The sequence below is a fragment of the Triturus cristatus genome, chromosome 8 (assembly GCF_964204655.1).
Source record: "Triturus cristatus chromosome 8, aTriCri1.1, whole genome shotgun sequence".
Classification (NCBI taxonomy): Eukaryota; Metazoa; Chordata; class Amphibia; order Caudata; family Salamandridae; genus Triturus; species Triturus cristatus.
This window is the reverse complement of record NC_140591.1, coordinates 228933864-228954103: the sequence shown is the minus strand read 5'-3', so window position 1 is coordinate 228954103 and position 20240 is coordinate 228933864. Positions and strand designations below refer to the sequence as shown.

At 41.5% G+C, this 20240-nt stretch overlaps 1 protein-coding gene across 1 annotated transcript in view; it reads left to right on the top strand.

Annotated features, from left to right (window-relative positions):
* The window catches only part of MAML2 (mastermind like transcriptional coactivator 2), a 576438-nt gene extending 557457 nt beyond the window's left edge, over window positions 1-18981 (top strand). Inside the window, exons 4-5 of the mRNA XM_085621429.1 lie at window positions 3909-4020; window positions 11125-18981. Coding sequence (XP_085477555.1) covers window positions 3909-4020; window positions 11125-12098 — 1086 coding nt within the window. The 3' untranslated portion in view covers window positions 12099-18981. The remainder of the gene's footprint in view (window positions 1-3908; window positions 4021-11124) is intronic.
* Window positions 18982-20240: the final 1259 nt, after the last annotated feature.

Sequence of the window (20240 nt, the reverse complement as noted above, 5' to 3'; positions counted from 1 at the left end):
CACAGGCAAGGTTAAAATCTGAATTATAGGTGTTTCTAGAGTGATTAGTATCTTTACACCTATCTCGTCTACATGTTTCAGCCTCTCATAATGGCCTCTTACTGTCCTGGGCTTTCATAATGCCATTTGGAAAACAGTCCATTTACATTTTAATGCATAGTCCTGTTCCTAAAGTCTGTGAGTACATGGGCAAACAAAACACAAACGATCATGCAGTCTTACTTTGCTTTTCTACTTCGCCTTTCTATGCATTTATGATTCAAGCACCTATTAGTACGTAGAAAGAATAAAATATAAAGTAATCAGTGATTCCTGGCAATGCTATAAATCATATATTCTCGCACCATATCTTGACCAATTTATATGGTGTTGTAACCCTGCAGTTAAAATCATGACATGTATGAAAAGTATTATAACCCTGACGTAAAACATAACAAATAAATCAAATGCATGCTGGATGTCCCATTAAGGAAGGTAGATAAATACTGTAGAACAAACAACGGGAAACAGGATTAACAATGTGGTGTAAACCACGCGTGCAGTTTCAAAGCAAGCATTATTAGGCTTGCCTTTACCACGATTTCTGCTGTAAAGGCGGTAAAGATATGCGTGTTAAAGGCAGTCAGCGGTTTAGCATTGGAGCGAGTGGGCGGGGATGGGACGTGTTTGAGACTTCCTGCGGATGACAAAGGAAGGAACGGCGGCTTGGTAAGTAGTTTTTAAGATTTTTTAGGTTGGGCTGGGGTCGGAGTTTTACAGGGCTGGTGGAGGGTTGTAGGGCTCAGGCTGGAGGGTCGGGGTATTTTTCAGGGCTGGGGGCTGGATTTTAGGGCTCAGGGCGGGAGGTCGGGGTCGTTTTTAAGGCTGGGGGCCAGTTTTAGGGCTCAGGGCGTGGGGCTGGGGTCAGGGTCGTTTTATGGGCTGGGGGATGGGGACTGGTATTAGGGCTCAGGGTGGGAGGACTGGGTGTTTGAACAGCTGGGGTCGGGGTAGTTTTAAGAGCTGTGGCTAGGTTTTAGGGATTAGGGTGGGGGGGCAGGGATGTAACCTTTACCGCTCATTTACCTTTACCAATCATGCCTTTACAACGACATTCGTTGTAAAGGCATGTGTGTAAATGCATGCATGGAAAAGATGCTGAAGTGGTTATGAGCGTGTTGTTAAGCCATGCGAAGTAACCACATGCATTGTTCCGTCTTACAACCCCAAACAACATGTGGACGAGATGCGACGGTCACACATGATGTATTGCACTGAAAACTTGTGAAGGTGAGCACACTGGCATTACAAGTGAATAAGGTCGCACCCTAAATGTTACTGGTTATTTGCCTTTCTGTTAGCAAGGTGGGACTGACATGTTCCTGTAGTCACACTCTGTATTTAAAAATATACCATAAAACATGAGAGTCATTATTTACCAGAATTGCACTTGTCAGTCTGTGTACCCTTATAAAACGTATTCATTACTTACTCCGTCAAGGGTGCCATGTCATATTTTAACCTACTTTTGTCACGGTCTTTCCGCTTGTGTGCCGTAGCCTTGAGAATCACCCATTATATTAGTGATGCCCATGCACCTCTGTAGCTTGTTGTCCTGCGACCTCTTTGGCCCAAATATGATGTCACTGCGATATGATCAGTGTGACCAAGACTGCTGGGAGTTGTAGTCACGGTCATCCGTGCTGCAGTGCTAGTTGTCCCGTTTTTTTCCTTGAATCAAATTATTACGTGCCGTGGTTATATCGTGTGCCCAGTGCTAACACAGTGGGGGTCTTATTGTTATTTGGAAGAAGATGCTTTCAGTTTTCTAAAAGAATGTGACTCCAATACGTTTGTTTTGTGTCTTGTTCTTGGCATTTTTTCATTCTTCACCTTATGGTTAACTCATCTCACAATGTGATCATAGTCATGTGTACACTGTTGGTTAACCACTGTCTAGCCTCTATTATTATTATCCCATGGAATTTAACTGATTCCAAGGAATTTCGTCAAAGAGTTCCTCAATGTGAGTTTTTAATCTATAAACTCTCCTTTGTTCATAGGAGGGTTGTACCCAACCCCATCCTGAGCGTCAAAGGGTAACCTGAGGACTGTACCCAGCCCCTTTAAGACTTCAGAAGATGCCTACCCTGTCACTGACAAATGCAGCCACATCCTCTGTTTTACTAGACAGATTTGAGCCAAACTCAGGGGAAAGGGAAGAACTGACCAAAACCAGTTTTAAGGTTAGACAAAGGGGTGTCCCCTCCACAGGCTGGCACCAGATATAAAAGAGGAACCCTAAGAACCTGAACACTCCTGGACCAGTGGCGACCCAGAAAGAAGGACTGTCCTGAAGGAAGGCTGGGCCTCCTTGCCTTGAACCCTAGACCCCAGAAGTGACTCCAAGAGTCAGTTGATTGACCTTCTGTGTGAGCTATAGGGACACAACAAGTTTCCAGAGGCCATCTTCTGCAACATTTCTGCTTTCCTGCTGACCAGTTCCAACTTGAACTGCCCTGGACACTACAAGTGGCCTTTGCTGGAGTGAGTCCTAACCCCCCAAGATGTGTCCCCAAGGTCCTGGGGCCTTGGCTGGTGCTAGACTGTTCCTCCTGTCCAAAAATAACAAAACTGGACATTTAGAAACTTTTTCTGAACTTTCTCCTCGCAAAAAACAGAGGCTCCTACCGGAATGCCACTGAAACCACAGCCCTCGTCGAAAAATCGGCGGTCAGATTCATCTAGCTTGACAACCTGTGCAGAGTTCCTCACTTTGACAACAATTACCCCATTCTCCTCACAAACCCTGAGTTCCCTGAGAAATGAGTGGCTACTGGGTGAATCAGTAGCTCCTGTAATAATGCCTCATCTCCCCCTATAGTTTCATGTGAAGATTTTGGTTACTTTCAGCAGCTAGAGACCCCAGGTGAAATGTATGAGGTCTGCACGTTTACTGTGGCGCTTGTAATTCACAATGGGTCCGGTAACTCTGTAATTTGTTAGCTAGTGCTCAAAGCAGCAGTTTTTTTTAATGAAAATTAAATTAAAATGCGTGCACCACTAGAAAATGAAGACGAAGAGAGTCATTGCGAGTTTACCAAACAAGCAGTTAAACGGATGAAGTTGCGGAGGTCCTGAATCCAGCAGCCTCATGGCAGTCTGCCTGCCGTTTTATGAGTTCCCAACTGCCCTGAAGGGGCATTTTGTCCAAAATCCTACCACCGAGATGATGGCAGCATTTTCGGCAAAACTGTAACAATGGATGGGCTGCCACATCATGGTGACCTGCTTGGCATTATTTTAGTTTTTCTGAATCAAACTTGAGACATCCCTGAGAGGCGGCTAGTTTTTTTCCATGCGCGTCACAGACATTGTCATAATTGTACTGTCAGGATCCACCATATTTTGCATAGCAAAGCTGGGCACAAACAAATTGATGTTGAGCAAGCCTTCTAATGCAAAGAGGCCACCAGTCCTTAGCAGATGGGTCACTAGCTAAAGTTTTCTAACAGTAGAGCCAACTGAGACTCTGTCAGCAGAAACCAGGCAGTTCCCCTATCTCTGATTGAGGCAAGGGTACAGTGGTTTGGCCACCTGGATAGCAGCTAGCTTAAGGCTGATGCACTGCTTCCGCCAAACCCTAAATGAGCACTAAGGTCTCAAATTTGAGTGGCGTTTTTAATCCGCTTGTAACCTTGGTTATGGTTCTCCTCTAAGTGACGTGACTGCCACATGCACCCATTTTCCCACAGAATTCGAGTCTTCCATATGAATGCCCAACATTACGCCCCCATCCATGTAAATAACACTGATATTCTGTGGAACTGCATGGTTGAAAGCAATAAATTGAGAACATAGTATGTTTTTCTCTACCAACATCTGGCAAAAATGTACCTACTAAATGTTTTTGTTTTTTATTTTTCTAGGACAAAATTTCTCCACAAGATCAGTTAAATAGACATTTGACAAGACCACCACCCGATTACAAGGACCAAAGAAGAAACATAGCTAACATACAGCAAACAAGTCAATATTCTGGTAAGTGTAGTTGCCAGATTAAAGAGTTATATACACTTTGTCTCATGGATGTTTTATTGTCAACCTAATTAATACGTTAAGTTCATAGGTTTGTGTTGAATATTAGCTCCTCAGGGAGAAGGTTACAAATTGTTTTGGCTTGACAAGCGATTGACTCACCAAAAGTCCTGAATTTATTAACAGGAGATCGAATAAGAAGCAAAAGTAGCATCTTGGTTTGAAATGTATTCTTCAAATAGTGATGTAGATCAAGGTGGATTTATTTATAGGTGATGTAAACAGTTGTGCACTCAGTAAGTGAAGAATTTTGTTATTTATTTATGTATTTATTTATTTAACGTTGTTTTGTAAAGCATCAATTGACATTTTAGTATAGCTTGAGAGTGATCTAACAAATTTAAACAAATAATGACAGATGAGAATGACCAGGCCTTCAGAGTCCAGTCATTTGAAATGCGAATACTCTGACATTCTTCAATTGCAGACCCGGGGAATTTCAGGCAAAGTATTACTTGAAAAGTTCAATTTCAGACTTTTTCATATCCTGAGGAAGTTGGGTTTAGCTCTAAGTTTGGGGCCTAGAGTAGTCACCTTTTTGAATCCAACACTGCCAAGGAACGTCCTCGGTGTTTCTGAACGTTGAAGAGTGTAGAGAAATTAGATGTAACAATGATGACCGTATGTTCCTGGAAAAGATGTAGTGTGGGGGCAGTTTTTCCAGGGAAAACAGGGTTCTAATGAGGGAAAAGATGAAAGGGATTCCCCTTCACGTCCTTTCTAGGTAAGGAAACTTACCATCCTTACAGTTTCTGTATTTTATGTAGTGGGAAACAGACTGAATTTTGAGGGCAGCAGATACAACAACCAAATGTCAGTGGGGAAGCAACTGGATTCAGACTTCATCACTAAAAGAGTTGCAAAAGGGTGTTTTCCTCCTCAGAATATTGTTTGTGGCAGACATAGGTAGATGTGACCATAGAAGGTCTTTCCCCTGGACGGATCTCTCAACGTCCGTGTGAGCCCTGAAAGCAAGGCTGTACCGGCCCTGTCATACCCACAGTAAGCGTCAGGCATGACTGCCAATCCCCATGGTAGATATTCTACTCACACCAATGCACACCTAGCGGACCTCAGAGAATGCAATGCACACCTTCTAGATGAAGTGTTCTCAAGGTTTCGGCTGATACCAGTAGCCACCTAACATTGGAAGCCAATAAGGTACCAGTACCTTGTCTTCTTTCTTGTGCATGTCTTTTCAAATTGGGCTTTTTCTCAGGCCAAGATCTTGTGAAGAATTCCAGCCCATTCCTTGAGCTACACAGGCAGGCACTGAGTCCCTCCTTCCTGACAGTCATGGCTGCTCCTGCGAACCAGTAGTGGGGAGGGGGTGAAAGGGGGCTTAAAAATAAATAAAAAAAGATCACTTACCTGCTGGCCAGCTGGCTAGCCGGCCGCAGCCTCTCTTCCATCCTCTTCCTGGCTTCTGTTGGAAACGGAAGCATCCAGGCTTCCCTAAGCCAATCGCGTTGTGATTGGTCTGAGCGGAGTGTTTCGTCGTTCGGATGGGAAATGGGAGCCTAGGCATGTTCTCCACCCAGACTGTAATGCGGCGTGGGTGGAGAACATGCAAAGGGCACATGAATGTTTGGCCAGCCCCGGCCCATAAAATGATAATAACATCGTGTTCTTATCATTTTATTTTTCCTTTGTTGCTGTGCTGAAAGGCAGTGGGGCAACGCTTCTCCACCTTAGCGGAGGAGCCACCCCTGCTTCCTGGCAGGTCTGATGTTGTGTGTGGCATGACATTGATTCCCTCCCTGAGATTGCCTATACTTAGGGTATAATACTGCTTCCTAAACAACGCTGGAGCTGTGCTGGCAGCACATACAACAGCACAAAAGTGATGGGTGGAATGCTTTATTTAGTCTCAGCTGGTGATAATCACTACTGGCTGCCTTCTAGTCCACAGAGAGAGGCTCCAACTGCATGGCCTTGGCCCCGCCCACGGGGGATAGTCCAGACTGAACTGCTTGGGGATCACAAACTACTAGATTGGTGGGACATGATCAACTGCTCCCCATTCCCTGCCCATGGACCAGGGGCGTAACACAGGCCCCGTGGGGGGGCCCCCGAGCTGCAGGGGGCCCCCTCAGCACAGTACTTATGCCTGAGCACTCCGAAATAAATACGGAGTGGGGGCCCCTCTGTGTATATTGTAGGGGGGCCCCTTGAACTTTCCTTACGCCACTGCCATGGACAGAGAAAGATGAATGGTGCTCACTGGGTAGCCAGCCGAGCACGTGGTTTCTAGAGTCCAGTCAGTTCCAGGTAGAGCTATGGGAGAGCTTTTAAGGGGATTATAAGCTCACACCTCATAAGATAAGGTATCCCATTGATATTCGAGGCACCGCTCAAAAAAGGGTTCATCCTCACAGTTATGAATTTATTTCCGTTTGTGTGAAGCTCTTTGGCTGAGACACAAGATTGATATTCAGGGCTTTTTCAGATAGGCTAATATAGCTCAATGCATAACATAGCAAAGTCTGAATACCAACTGAGCATGGGCAACCCAATCTGAATAATGACAGCAGACAGCACAAAAAAATAATGAATAGAAAGTTTAAAGAAGGCTGAATGGTACAGAGTCTCCATGGGGGTGTCCAGGTGAACTCTTTTCTTCTGGAAGTGGGAGAATACAGTGCAGAATGTTGCAAGCCGTGTGTTTCAGTAATGATGAGCACTCACAATTTGAAACAATGAAAGAAATGCAGAGATTGACAGTACCTAGAGTGGATTAAGCAGGAGTGTAACACAGGGTCCTGAATCCTCCCACAGTCCAGGAGGTGGGTGAAGGGGGGACTCCTGATCCGAGAGGGGGAGCTCAGCCACCTGTTATCTTTATCATTGACCAGCTGCATTTATTTTAAAATGAGGGTGGGTCTCTGTGTACTTCGCAGAGGTCTCCCCTTGCCTTCTTTATACCACTGGGATTACGCTTTGCTCCATAAGGTAAATGAGTTAGATGGAGGTAGTTTGTGGCAAATTGAGAAGTATAGGAGAATACAGACATTACCTGCATGTTTTAATATGGTCTCATCTACTGTAGATCTGGAGTACCAGAGTGAGGCTGCTTTTGGTATATGTAGAGTGGGCACCACAGCAATATGGCGAGTTGCAAAAGTAATTACTGAAGGAAAACATCAGAATATCATGATTGGCAGCTTCATAATAATGGGGGCCAATAGGGAACAGTTGATTCTGAATAATACATAATTCAGAATGAAAGACAGAGTGAAAGGCAGCCCTGCCCCATGTCTTTAATGAAGGCACCTGGTGTACCAAGATTGCTCTTTTCACAATGCAGTGTTGCACCGGGAATACTTTTGACTTAATGTATTGCTTGCACCACAAGGTTTTGCCCCTGCTATTTGAGTCATGTAATGGCTCAACTGTCTCAAAGCAGGTATGGAAAGCTTGACTTGGCGTAGAAACATCGAATCCCACGTTATTCTCCAAAGTTCCCTAAATTGGAGCATTCCATCCCTCCCTCTGGATTTATCAAACCCTCACTACCCTCTCCTTGGAGCCCCCTGCCCTCCCGAGGTATTGGTAACTCCCTTAAATACCAGGTAGAAATCTACCCAACTTGCCATAGAGCCCTAAGTCTTTAACTAGGAAGTTGGGATTCACTTTGATATTTCTCATTGGAGTAACTACATTGCAATTGTAATATTATGGTAGGCTTGAGAAGTTTGTGAACAAGCTAGATTTGAAATTTCCTGGTCTGTCACAATTTTTACATTTATTTTAGTGTTCATTCTAAACTCTTGAGACGTTTTCCTGAAAACCTTCATCATTAAATGCAGCACAGCTTTGACATTAGCATGCCTTTTTTAGGTCGAAACCTACCAGATAGCACAGCTGTCTGGTTTGCTAAAGATATCTTGGGGACGTTCAGAAAGCTTACATGGGAATGCATTCTGCCTGTTGCATACCATTTGCTTTGTAGTTTGTAACTCACATTTTATGGCTTTCTGTTTGATTGCTGTATTTGTTTTAGGCTGTCCAGCATGAGTTTGCCCTCCCAATGAGCAAAGCCTTTTCACACCAGCTCTCCTTGTATTCTTCCTTCAAGTGCTCCTTTCTGTAATTAGGCCTGTAAATCTTGGTCTTATCTTCTCACATTTGCTGTGCATTCAAAGACAGAGGTCAAATGACAATCTTTGTCTTCTGAGGGAGCTTGGTGTTTACTTTTCTTTCTCTGACTTCAAAAGTGATAGGATTTATGTGACAACCTTGCTCAAAACTGGTGGTAGGAAAGGTTTTTTTTCTAGCACACAACAACATTTAAATGAACCTCTAAATGAACAAGCATTTCAGAATATATCAGAATGAAGCATGTTTGTGTTAATTCTGAAGTGTGCTGGAAAGAAATACTTTAATATTATCAAAACAAATCAATACACTAGATCATGCCATTTCCACACATCATCATTTGTGCGCTGTATAGTTTTAGTAGTAAAAGTGTATGTCTGTGCAAATGTAATGGCCATTTAAATTGTAAATATGTTGTCTGTAATGACAGTGTGCTACCTCACAATGCATACTTCACTCTACACCACTGCATTCTGCTCTGCACAACTCCACTTGACACCACTGTACACAACTGCACTCTGCACCACTGTCCCCTACTTCATTCTGCACCACGCTACTCTACACCACTGCACTCTACGTCTGTCTATTCTACTCTGCACCACTCTTCTCTATGCCATTGCACTCTACTCTACATCACTGCACTTCTCGCCACTGCATTCTACACAATTCCAGTCAAGACCACTCCACTCTGCCACACTGCACTCCATTGCCAATACACTCAATCCTGTAACACTCAACTCTATGCCAATCCACTGTAAACCACTCTAAGCTACTCTGCTCCACTGCACTCTACACTACTGCACTCTACACTACGTTATGCCATTACTCTCCATGCCACTCTTCTCTACTCTCTGCCACTGCACTCTACCCTGCACAGCTCCACTCTACTCTGAAACAATCTAATCGATACCACTGCACTCTATGCCACTGCAGTCTATGCCACTTTACTTCACTCCATTTTATGCCACTGCTCTCTACGCCACTCTAATCTAAACCACTACACTTTACGCCACTCCATGCCAGTGCACTCTGCAAAACTGCACCACTGTACTCTACACTGCTGCACTCTACTCTGCACAACTGTACTCAAAGCCACTCTACTCTACTCCACTGCACTCTACTCTGCAATACTGCACTACTGCATTCTATACCAATGCACTCTACGCCACCCTACTCTGCATCACTGCCCTCTACACCACTGCACTCTTCAGCACTTCACTCTACGCCAATGCACTCTATGCCATTGCACTCTACGCCACTCTACTCTACTCTGCACCAATGCACTGTACGCGATGATACTGTATGCCATGCTACTCTACTCTGTACCACTGCACAGTATGCCACTGCACTCTACTGTGCAACACTCTAATCTACGCTACTGTATTCTATGATGCTGCATTGTACACAGCTGAAATCTATGCCACAATACTCTGCAACACTGTACGCCAATGCACTCTTACCTAGTCCACTCTACTCTACACCACTCCACTGTACGCCACTGTCACAAATCCACTCCAGACCACTCTCCCCTACATCACTAAATTTTAGCCATGCTGAACAGGAGCCACACTGGTGTACAACATGGCTAAAACACATTGGCAAAGCCAATAGCTTTTGCATGGGTGAGAACTACTGGCTTTGCCAAAACTTGATTTAGTAGAAGGATTCACATTGAAGGAAAAGTCCAATAACGTAATCTGCTCAACCTCACAGTTTGTTAAGCAGTTACACGGGTCTCCTTGCTAGACCCTGTACTTTGTTCATAAAGGTTAGCACTGTGAATAATGTTCATGCTGAAGAATATCACGAAAATGAAAAAAACATACATGGACTGTTGCTGTAACACTCCTCTGAGAAGAGTTTGGTCAGATGGTGGACACATGAATTTTTAATGAAGACCTTCCTTAACAAATTCTCATCACATCTTTTGCCTCCCTATGGTGGCAATGTAGAAGTGAACATCTGAAAACGTCCAATCCCATGTGTGTCACAAAGAAGAGTTAGGAGATAATATATAGAATCACAAAGAAGAAGCTGTGAATAAATGGGATGTCTTTAAGCAAAGGGTTTTGAAAGAGAACAAGAGAGCCTGTCAATCTATCTTTTGATTTGTTTTATCAAATTGGTTTTATTTTATCACTTAAAGTGTGTTAAGCATTTATATTTTCCACTAAGGTTGATTGAAGGAAATGCATGCCATGCTTTAATTTCCTTTGATTTCTAGTAAACCAATTGAAACAAATAGGTGTATTGGTCACAAAAGTACTATAACTACTAACAGTGCTAAGTAGTTTTGCTGTATATTTATAGAAAAAGATGCATATACGTCTGTCTACTAATGGAGACGTAGTTGATTGGTATAGGAATTAGGACAGTCCACCAAGTGCTTGAAATCCTGCACGTGTGACTGTGCGGGGTTCATAGAAATAGTAAAATGACTTGCATAGCACATGGCACTGAAAGGAAGAGTAGGTTCACACACCCAATAAAGCAAACGATTGAAAAGACTCAACAGATCCTCCAGGAAAAAGAAATTCACAGAAAAAGCAGAATTGTAACATTTTGCAGTATTATACTGAGTACATACATTATAAAGGTTTAACCAAAAATGTAATACATTGAATTATTAAATGCAGAATTTGTATTTCAAAAGTAATATGTATTTGTTTCGTCAGTGAGTATCTACAAACTACAGCTACAACAAAATTACAGATTATCTTAATTGTCCTAAAAGAAGAAATATTACACGAAAAAAAATGAATTAAAAGAATAAACATCAACCGTTATGAATATTATACAATTACACCAATCCACTTAAAGTTGTACGCATTGATATTCATGCAAGATCATTGGTGTGACAGATCAGTCTGTATGTGTTGTAGATACAAATAGAATAAAATGCAATATTTCTACTAAGAATCAATTAATAATATTTTCTTCTGATTTTAGGTGGATCATTAAGTTTGAACCAGAACTCCAGTCAACCTTTATCGAGTCCTGTCTCATCGTCCAACATGTTGTCACAGACGTCTGACCTTCTAAATACTAGTCATGCACCAAGAATGTCTTCTCTTCCAGGAGTACGAAATATGGGAGTGTACAGTAATATTTCCTGTAACCAGCCAAGTTTATATACAGTAAATTCGGGCAGTAACCAAATTCAACAGCAAACCACTCAAACCCAAATTGGACCTAGTCAAACAAACTCCATGGCATCCCGCCAAGGAGCACTCAGTCAAGGGAATGGACTAGCATCATACGGCACTGGATATGGGGTCTCCTCCCAGCAAGTGAAACAAGCCATGGATCATGGAGCAACCAATATGCATGGACAAAGGGGTGTAAATGTATTGATTAATTCAAGTGCAACACAACAGACCTGGGCCTCACAAGAAGCAGTTGCAAAACAGAATTCATTGAAAGCACCTGGCATTCCATTTTGTGCCAGCTCACCATTTGCTAACCAGCCTCTTCAGCCCTCGATCGGCAACCAGCATTTTCCTCAGCGAGCCATGGCACCTCCCAACCAAATGGCACCCGGAGTGCAAATGAGACCTGTAAACCAAATGAGCCCAGCATTAAGTGGTCAAGCATTGGGGTCTTTAAGAGTAGATCCGCTCAGGCCTAATCAGTTACGACCCCACACCCTTTCTAATATGAATCAACCAGGACCTGGGGTAAACCCACCCTCAACTGAACCATCAAACAGTTTCACAACCACCAATCAAACCTCTAGGGCCTTCTCTGGAAATGATAATGGAAGTGACATGGGATTTGACTTTCTAAATCAACAAAATGATGGTCTTGGGTCTGCACTCAACAATCACGCTGACTTCATTGACTCCCTCCTTAAGACTGGCCCTGGCAGTGATGACTGGATGAAAGATATCAATCTTGATGAAATCTTGGGAAATCCCTCCTAACATCTGGTGCAATTTTGTCTTTCTGCATTGCACACCTAAAGGGATCTCACCTGTTATGTGTGTCTCCCATCTTGTGTGTACTGTAAGCAGCTAGATAAGAAAGGCTGTGCATTGGTGTAGAATATCCAAGGCATTCATTTTATGGAGATACAGAGCTTTTTCCTTGGAGGCGTTAGTTGGAGAGTTCGTGTAGCCTGTGACGACTGACACTAGGACAACACTGCACTAATCACAGGCTGAGATTATAGCCTTAAGCATCTAGGGATTTTGAAACTTGCTCTCCCTGGCAGGTGCCATAAGCAGGTGGAGGACCCGAGAGGGTGTGTGGCTATACAGGCAAGCACACACAAAACACCATGCTGTAGACAGAGAACTTAATGAAACTCATGGACATTGCCAAAAAATCTATTAATGTGACATGGCTTGCTACAATTGCGCCATCTGAAAAATAGATAAAGCAAGAAAGTGGTTTTGTAGCACTTTGCCAGTATGTTTATGGCATTAAAAAAAATGGTAATATCAAGTTCTATAGAAGTTAAACACTAGAAGGCTTAGAGGCCGTGGAGTATATGGTGAGTCAAGATAGGGTTTTAAACCCAAACAAACTGCAATCACAAGTGCCTACTCTACATGTGGTATGTCTGATAATCTTATGAAGTGTATCACACAAGAAGCAAATTCGGCTACAGCTGAATTTGGAAACATTAAAATCATATTGCCCATGCAAAGTATCGCAGGACATTGCTGCTTCATTTTACTTGCACCCTAAACATCAGGTAAAATTAATCAGTCAACCTCCCTCAAGCATATATATTCTGTTGTTTTATAGTTATGACAAAATAGGAACTATAAGCAATACTGATGATTATGAAATAGATTAAGGGTGCATAAGTTGCACGAGGTTTTGTGCTGTCATACTTGGCACATCAGCATCACTTCTAAAATGTAAGTAGTCACTTCTGGCCACATGGAAGCAACAATTTCAATCATTATATGCCAGTAACACTGCTGTAGGCCAGTGTTATTGTTCTCCTGAAGACACTATGATGGATATGATAAGGTATCAAAGCAAAGTCAATTAGTGTGACAAAGAGTTTGGCATTTATGGTGGGGAAAGACCCACTCACAGCCCAATTGTTGTGTTTTTTTCTTTTAAAAGCAAAGCGTAAAGTTTACATATATAGGTTTACTCCTAAGGTTTTAGTAAATTACCACATTTTCTGGAATTCACAAAGAAGCTGCTGACAATCTGTGACAGTTGCAGCTTCCCAGTAATACTTAGACATTGGGGAATGACACACTAGCCTCATCTCGCCATGGCAGTCGCACCAAGCCAATTTAGAGGCATGGCGGGGAGGAGGCAAGGCCCATGAAGCTGGTACGTCAGCCTGCCGACCTGCTTCCCAGGAGGCTCGTCAGAGACCTGAAGCAATCAGAATCTCAGATCAAATAGTGTAGGGCCTGATGTATGGATCTCCATAATGAAAAAATCCTCTTATTCCTGGCAAATGCAGTAAATTTGTCAGTGCTGGGATGAGGCGTGCTACAACACAGCAGTATTAATAGTGGTATCAATAATTGCGAAGGCAAATATCCCACCAAAGACATGTACTGCATCCACTGACAAAAGAATCTATATTGACGCCTACATCTATATTGGTCCTTAACTCTTCAAAAGAAAAATGATATAACGTGCTCATGTGGTACTAATTTTGAAAGGAGGACCAGTTAGTCCCAAACTACATATTATAAGGGTCTGTTATTTTAGTCCATGCATTTTCTAAGCTTTCAGTCATGTTTTGCGAAAACAAAAATCAATGTTCTTATTTTTTCAACGTAGCCAAAATACGAATATTTTATATGAAACTTAGATTTTTGCTTTTGCAAAAAAACAGACTACTTAAAAAAAAAATAGAGCAAAATAGCACGCTCCATAATATAGAAAATAGCACTAAATACTGGCAGCATGCTAGAACATCGTAACCCATTCCCTGATATGCACTGATTTAAGGTCCAATTACACACTGCTAAGCGTCTTGCTTTTGTGTCACTGATTACGTTGAAAAGTGTAATTTGTCGATTAATAGCCATATGCAATAAAAGCCTTTACAGCATTTTTTGAAGGGATGAATGAAAACTTATGATGATCTCTTTTCTGTATGCATGAATTACTTACATGACTTATTTTCAATTCTCATATGGGCATGGAAAATATGCTACTCCTGAAGAAAACAATTTTCAGCAATTAGTCATACTGTTAGATCAAAAGCACAGGGCCTGACTTTATATAAGACGAGACAAAGCAGCAATTTTATGGTGCTACCTTGTCTTCGCTATTGACTCATAAGATTGCCACCTTGTCTTCACTTTTGACTCTCTTCCTCCTCTCTTCCATATCTGCAGGTTAAGTTCCCTCATGCTTATCTCTTCCATCCTCACATATGTGACACATAGTTCATGCCATGGAAAGTTTGTTGCTCTGTTGCTTTACAAATATCCCTAATAAGATTAATAAAATAAATTAAAAATATACCAAAATAAATGTCACAAACGTAGGCCTTTTTTGGAGTTTGGCGGATGAGCTACTCCTAAGTGAGACATATACCCAGTCTACGATACCACTAGTATCATAGGCTACCATACACTTGTAATATGGTGGACGGGACATCCATCCCTTAACCATTGCGGTACAGTCAGGACAATCAACATTTAGATCAACAAGAAAACACAGGCTCTTAAATGACTGTAGTATGGCTGATCACAGCTTGATAGAGTGGATATTCATGAAGTACTAGAATCCTATTGTAAAAGCAGTGGACTGCTGCCAGTGGTGTAAGGATAGCCCCCGCACTGCGCGGGCACCCAAGCTCCAGGGGATCCCCTCCGGCCCTGTGCACGGGCAGTGGGGCCCCTGGCCTAAAAGCTCATGCCTGGGTCCGGAGCGTTGAGGTCCCCCTCTGTGAACTTTGCAAGGGGGCCCCCTCAAGTTTCGTTAAGCCACTGGCCTCTGGGTCTAGACCAAAGAACTCAAACTGTGCATCGCTGTTCATAGAAAGGGTGGAAATCGCCCTGAGCCATTATATGGATCCACTATGATTTTATAACTGGCTGAATCGCTTGTTGGTGGACAAAGTGTGACATGCCTATGCAATTTTAGGGGTGGGTGGGACTACAGAGTTAAGAGTGCATGGGCTCCTGTCATAATGACCAGAAGGAATTAGTGACTGATTTATATAGTTCCATTAGCTTCCAAAACTCTGGATAGTCTAGTGTATTGAACTTCACCTAAATGCAATACATGACACTAAGACAAAATGTCATTTTGAGCTGAAATCCTTATCCACATAGACTCTGTCTGTTGGTCTTCAAAATCTGTGTGTGCCCCTCCAGACCTCCTGGACAATGTTAAGTATTTTGGACTACCTTTCAGTTTTTATTTGAGATATTATTTTTTCCTACTATTTTTTACATTTGAACATTTGAAATTGTCTCAATTTAATCTGTACCAGTCTTACCATTATATGTTTTAGTGTAACCTGTCTTATACATTCTGCTTCTTGTTAGATCTCCTATTATTTGTTTGCATGAGTGCGTGGTATAAATGTATTTGTAAATGTGGCCAGCATCCCCTTTTAATACTTTCCCCTTCAGTAAAGATCCCAAGGATTTATGTTTCATATCTGCAGTCCAAAAGAACACAATGGCATGGAGGCTGAGCTTGCTGATGGATAACTACATCTGTTAGTCTGTACTTTATTTGTAACACAAAATAATGTGCAGGAGGGCAACGTATTTTAAAATTGTCACTGCTGGAGCTGCAGAATACAGGAGCTGCTGAATACCAAGGATGTATAATCTTGATTCCATCACATGCCTCTTTCTTCCACCATTGCACACATCCTGTCACCCTGTCTCACTCTTGCAGTCTTGGGCTTAAATCAGTATAGTACACTCTGGCTAATTTACACCAATTTCATCAAATGAACACAGATCCATTGCTATGTCTAATCTTATGCAACTTTTATCGGTTATACAAGTAAATAACTGGGGGATGTAAATGCTTGAATAGATTATACACATGTGAGATTGCTCTCGGATGCACTATACACAATAGTTTTAGCTCCCTGTAATGAGAAACCAACCAAACAACTGTCCACCCTCTGGTATTGAATCTCATAGTCATCAACATTCAGTCTATCTTTTAGTGTTATTATTTTTCATTCACAGCTGTGCTACCTACAAATTTGAATACACATTTCTGCAGCACCTGAAAGCCTAGTCTTTATGTGAAGTCTGATGCGACACAATCAGAGCACATTACCGGACATTATACCCCATACCCAACTCTTCCCACATAGGACACCTTTCACTGATGCACCCTCTAACCACAAATATGTCCTTTGGCTTGCAGTTGGCCTGACAAGTCATTATTGCTTTCAGGTTACATCAGAAGCAGGGGCAGACTAAAGACAAGATAACATAACGTAAATTAATTAATTGTGGTCCAAACCCAAACATGAGAGTTCAGCTCAAGTATCTAGGCCATGATGGAAATTAATGCTCTCCAGCTTTCCAAAGGATTTATCCCAGTTGGTAAAGCTGAGTCAAAACTTTCAGCAAATCACTTTTAGGCTGTCTCAATCATGGGCATCAATTCACCAAAAGGCTTGGGGTAGCGGAAGTGACATCACACACCATTTGACCTTTACTTTGACTCACACACACACATGCTTAAACATACACACACATTCACGCACTCTCAGCTAAACATACTCACCTATAAGCATTCTTACAACATACATTTAAAAGCATTTTTTACTTACCGTACCTGTTAGATAGGGTCATATTCCAGCTAATTATACTCAATTTTTTTAACACGATTAGTAAATAATATTATTCACTATTTGTGTAATAGAAATTTAACAGTAAACCAGGAAAATAGACCACCTAATGACGTCCATTAGAATGAGCTGCCCCTGTGTTCCAGGCACTGATTTTGCCACCTCTGAGGCCAGGGGTCACAAAGGCAGTTCCAGGGGCAGCTGCGACCCCTAGCGATCTCTAAATGATGTCCATGGTCTCAATGAGTCTCCCTAAGTGGGACGTGTATACCCAGACATGGGTCTCTCAAGGCGCTTATGCTGCACCTCACTGATGAAGATAACTCTGGCTAAACATGCATTGGGTGTAAGTCGGCTCGACTGCTCCTTTTTCGTTGAACCAGGATTTATTTCTCTTCATCAATATGTTTATTATCTATCCTTCCTCACCACCGCACATAAGTGTGAAATGATATGCACCAGCAAGGGCTGACTTAAAAAATAAGGGTCTCATGTATAACATACAAACATTTCACATGCTCTCATAATACTTCCCTTCCATTTCACATCTGTCCAGTAAGACAATCCTTATTGCTGAGCCCAAATAATACAGCCACAATACTGCCAAAGGTGAATAGTCTAAAGCTGGCAGAGAAGCATGTTGCAGAGACTCATGTGGTCTCAACAATACTTTCCTTTCATATTTTTTAACCAAAAGTTTGAAACTAAAGATTTGCCTTTCTTTATCAAACATATTATACAGTACTAGGATTTGTACTTTAAAATATATGCACTATATAAGGGTTGGTTGGTGGAGGGTAATTGGTGCAGATGAATGCAAAACATTAAGGGGCTCATTACAAGACTGGCTCAATTACGCCTCCAGAGCTGTCGACGCCATGGTTATTGGTAGTTCCATAAGGGGTCTAATAATCTCTGTTCATAAGATTTGGGGTAATAGGCTGGAATTGGGGTTTCCACACCAATTCCCACATATTTTTCTAGGTGAGGTGTCTGGGTGACAAAAATCTTGTACCATAGTATTCCTAAAGATCAGGTAATCCTGATGTGGCTAGTAACTCCCATAAGCAGCCCCATTAGCGTGAGACCCTAAATAGTAATTAATACACTCCACCAATTAAATACTGATTTGATTACAAGAAGAAAACGTCTCTGACACAACAGCTCATTTGTATATATGTATTGTACTTACCATAAGCTCTTTTCAGATCTTGGTTGTTAATGTAAATAAAAAATCGTTTTGTAAACCTTTGTAAAATATTTTCTAGAAACAAAAAAAGCATATGCATTAGGTTATATTTATACTTCTGTGAAATACATATGCTATAAAAAAACTATATTTTCTAAGAAGAGTGAATGTGTGCCTTCTGCGCTTTCAAAAGCAATGTCTATACGAAGTGATTGTGTTTAGTTTTGCCTTCTAAAAAAGTGGTATTTTTGTAAGGCTACTGACAAAAAATGAGAACATTCCAAGTTGTAGATTTCTGCCTTTCTGCATACATCTTCTTCTTTTTGCCAGCTGTGAATTTTTCGCTATTTTCAGCAATGCTGTTTTTTTCTGTGCACTAGGATGATGTGCCTTTATCTACTTTTTCAAGTAGGACTTCTCAGCACAAACTGGGAAGACATGTAGGGCCTGATTTAGACTTCGACAGACAGGTTACTCCGTCACAAAATTCTATCTGCCATTGTACGAGTGCATTATATTCAATGGCACTTGTAATTCGGCGAACGAGATATCCGTCACACTACGGCGGAATAAACCATCCACTGAACTCTAAATCAGGTTCTTACTGTTTATAAATCTGTGTATGTATTTTGTGTATACTCCGTTGACCTGTACATATGTGTATGTTTTTGCAATGGCACTTATTATATAGACTGCATTTTCCCATCAAACATGAATAGTTTTGGTGGCTGTCCGAACCAAGCATGTAAATGAATTTGTAGCGCCTTAGTCTTATGCTCTTTCACCTTTATAATTAATACCTATTTATTCTTTAACGCCTGTTTTAATAAAATAAAGCAATATTTTACAAAGATGATCTTGCGTTATGTTTTTTTAAGCAGGGTTGGTGTTTGCATTACTGCAATTGAGCATTTTTTGTTGAGATAAGATGCTGTTGACCATTTCTCAGCATTTGAAACAATATTCTCCAGCTGACAATGTTGCATGAAATCTATCTGGAAATGTTATGCTATGTTATGTAATGTTATGGTATAGTATGTTAAGATCCGTCTGTCTAATGTACTGTTTGTTAACTAATGGTTTGTTTTGGCTAATGACTGAACAGGAAGCATATGACCCTGCCATATACCTCCTTATGTAGTGTATAAATAAACATTGCCATTGCACAGCTCAGCAATCTGCAGCTCATTATGACAGGAGGAGGAAGAGGGTCTAAGAGTACAAGTTCAACCATGATCCATCAACAGAGGCAGAGTGTCATTCAAGGACACTACACTCTACAAATGGATGTGTGTATTGGACATTTTTAAGGGCATAATTCATCTATGTTACGTCACACAGGCACCAACCGTAGAATTTAGGAGACAGCTAAGGCAGCACAGCATATCTGCTAAAATGAGGTTGTCAGGGAGCTCATGAATGACAGTCTCTGTCCAATCAGCATTCAGTCATAACAGCAGGGGTGCGGTCCCAAGCCCTTTACCAGCTTCTGTTGGGAGTGAAGCTTCCAGACCTATCAGAAGCTAGGAAAGGGCTTGATCCAGGTCTTCATCTTATTAATTCTGCCCATGCAGCTCCTCATTTGCAGCAATGGAATCCTGGACTGCCTTTTTCCAATTTCCAATGCCAGAAAAACAAGTGTTCACAAGGAACTCATTTCATTAAATAATTTTTTGATATGCAAAATAAAATTATTTGCGCAAACTCAATTTGATTCACACTATTAATATCCAATACAACCTTTAGATAGGTCCAGGTACGCTTTACCATAAATAGTGTCTAAGAAAGCCCATCACAGCAATAAATCAATTCTTTACTTACTTCAGCCGAAGTAAGTGGCATTTATTTTGCATTCACAGCTTATACTACAAATGTATTGCATTATACAAAAAGAATTTGGAAGTTATGCATATAATAGCGCAATGTGAGTGATATGTGAGTCCCAGTGGAGTGACCATAACCTGACTTAGTGAGCATTAAGTGAAAACAAGTGAAAAAGTGGGGAATTGGTTATTGGAAAAAACATCAAAAGGAGAGCTGTACACAATAGGGAATAAATTATTTTAGGCTCTCTCTTCTGTTTTTTTGTCAACAGCGTTTCGACCCTCTCTT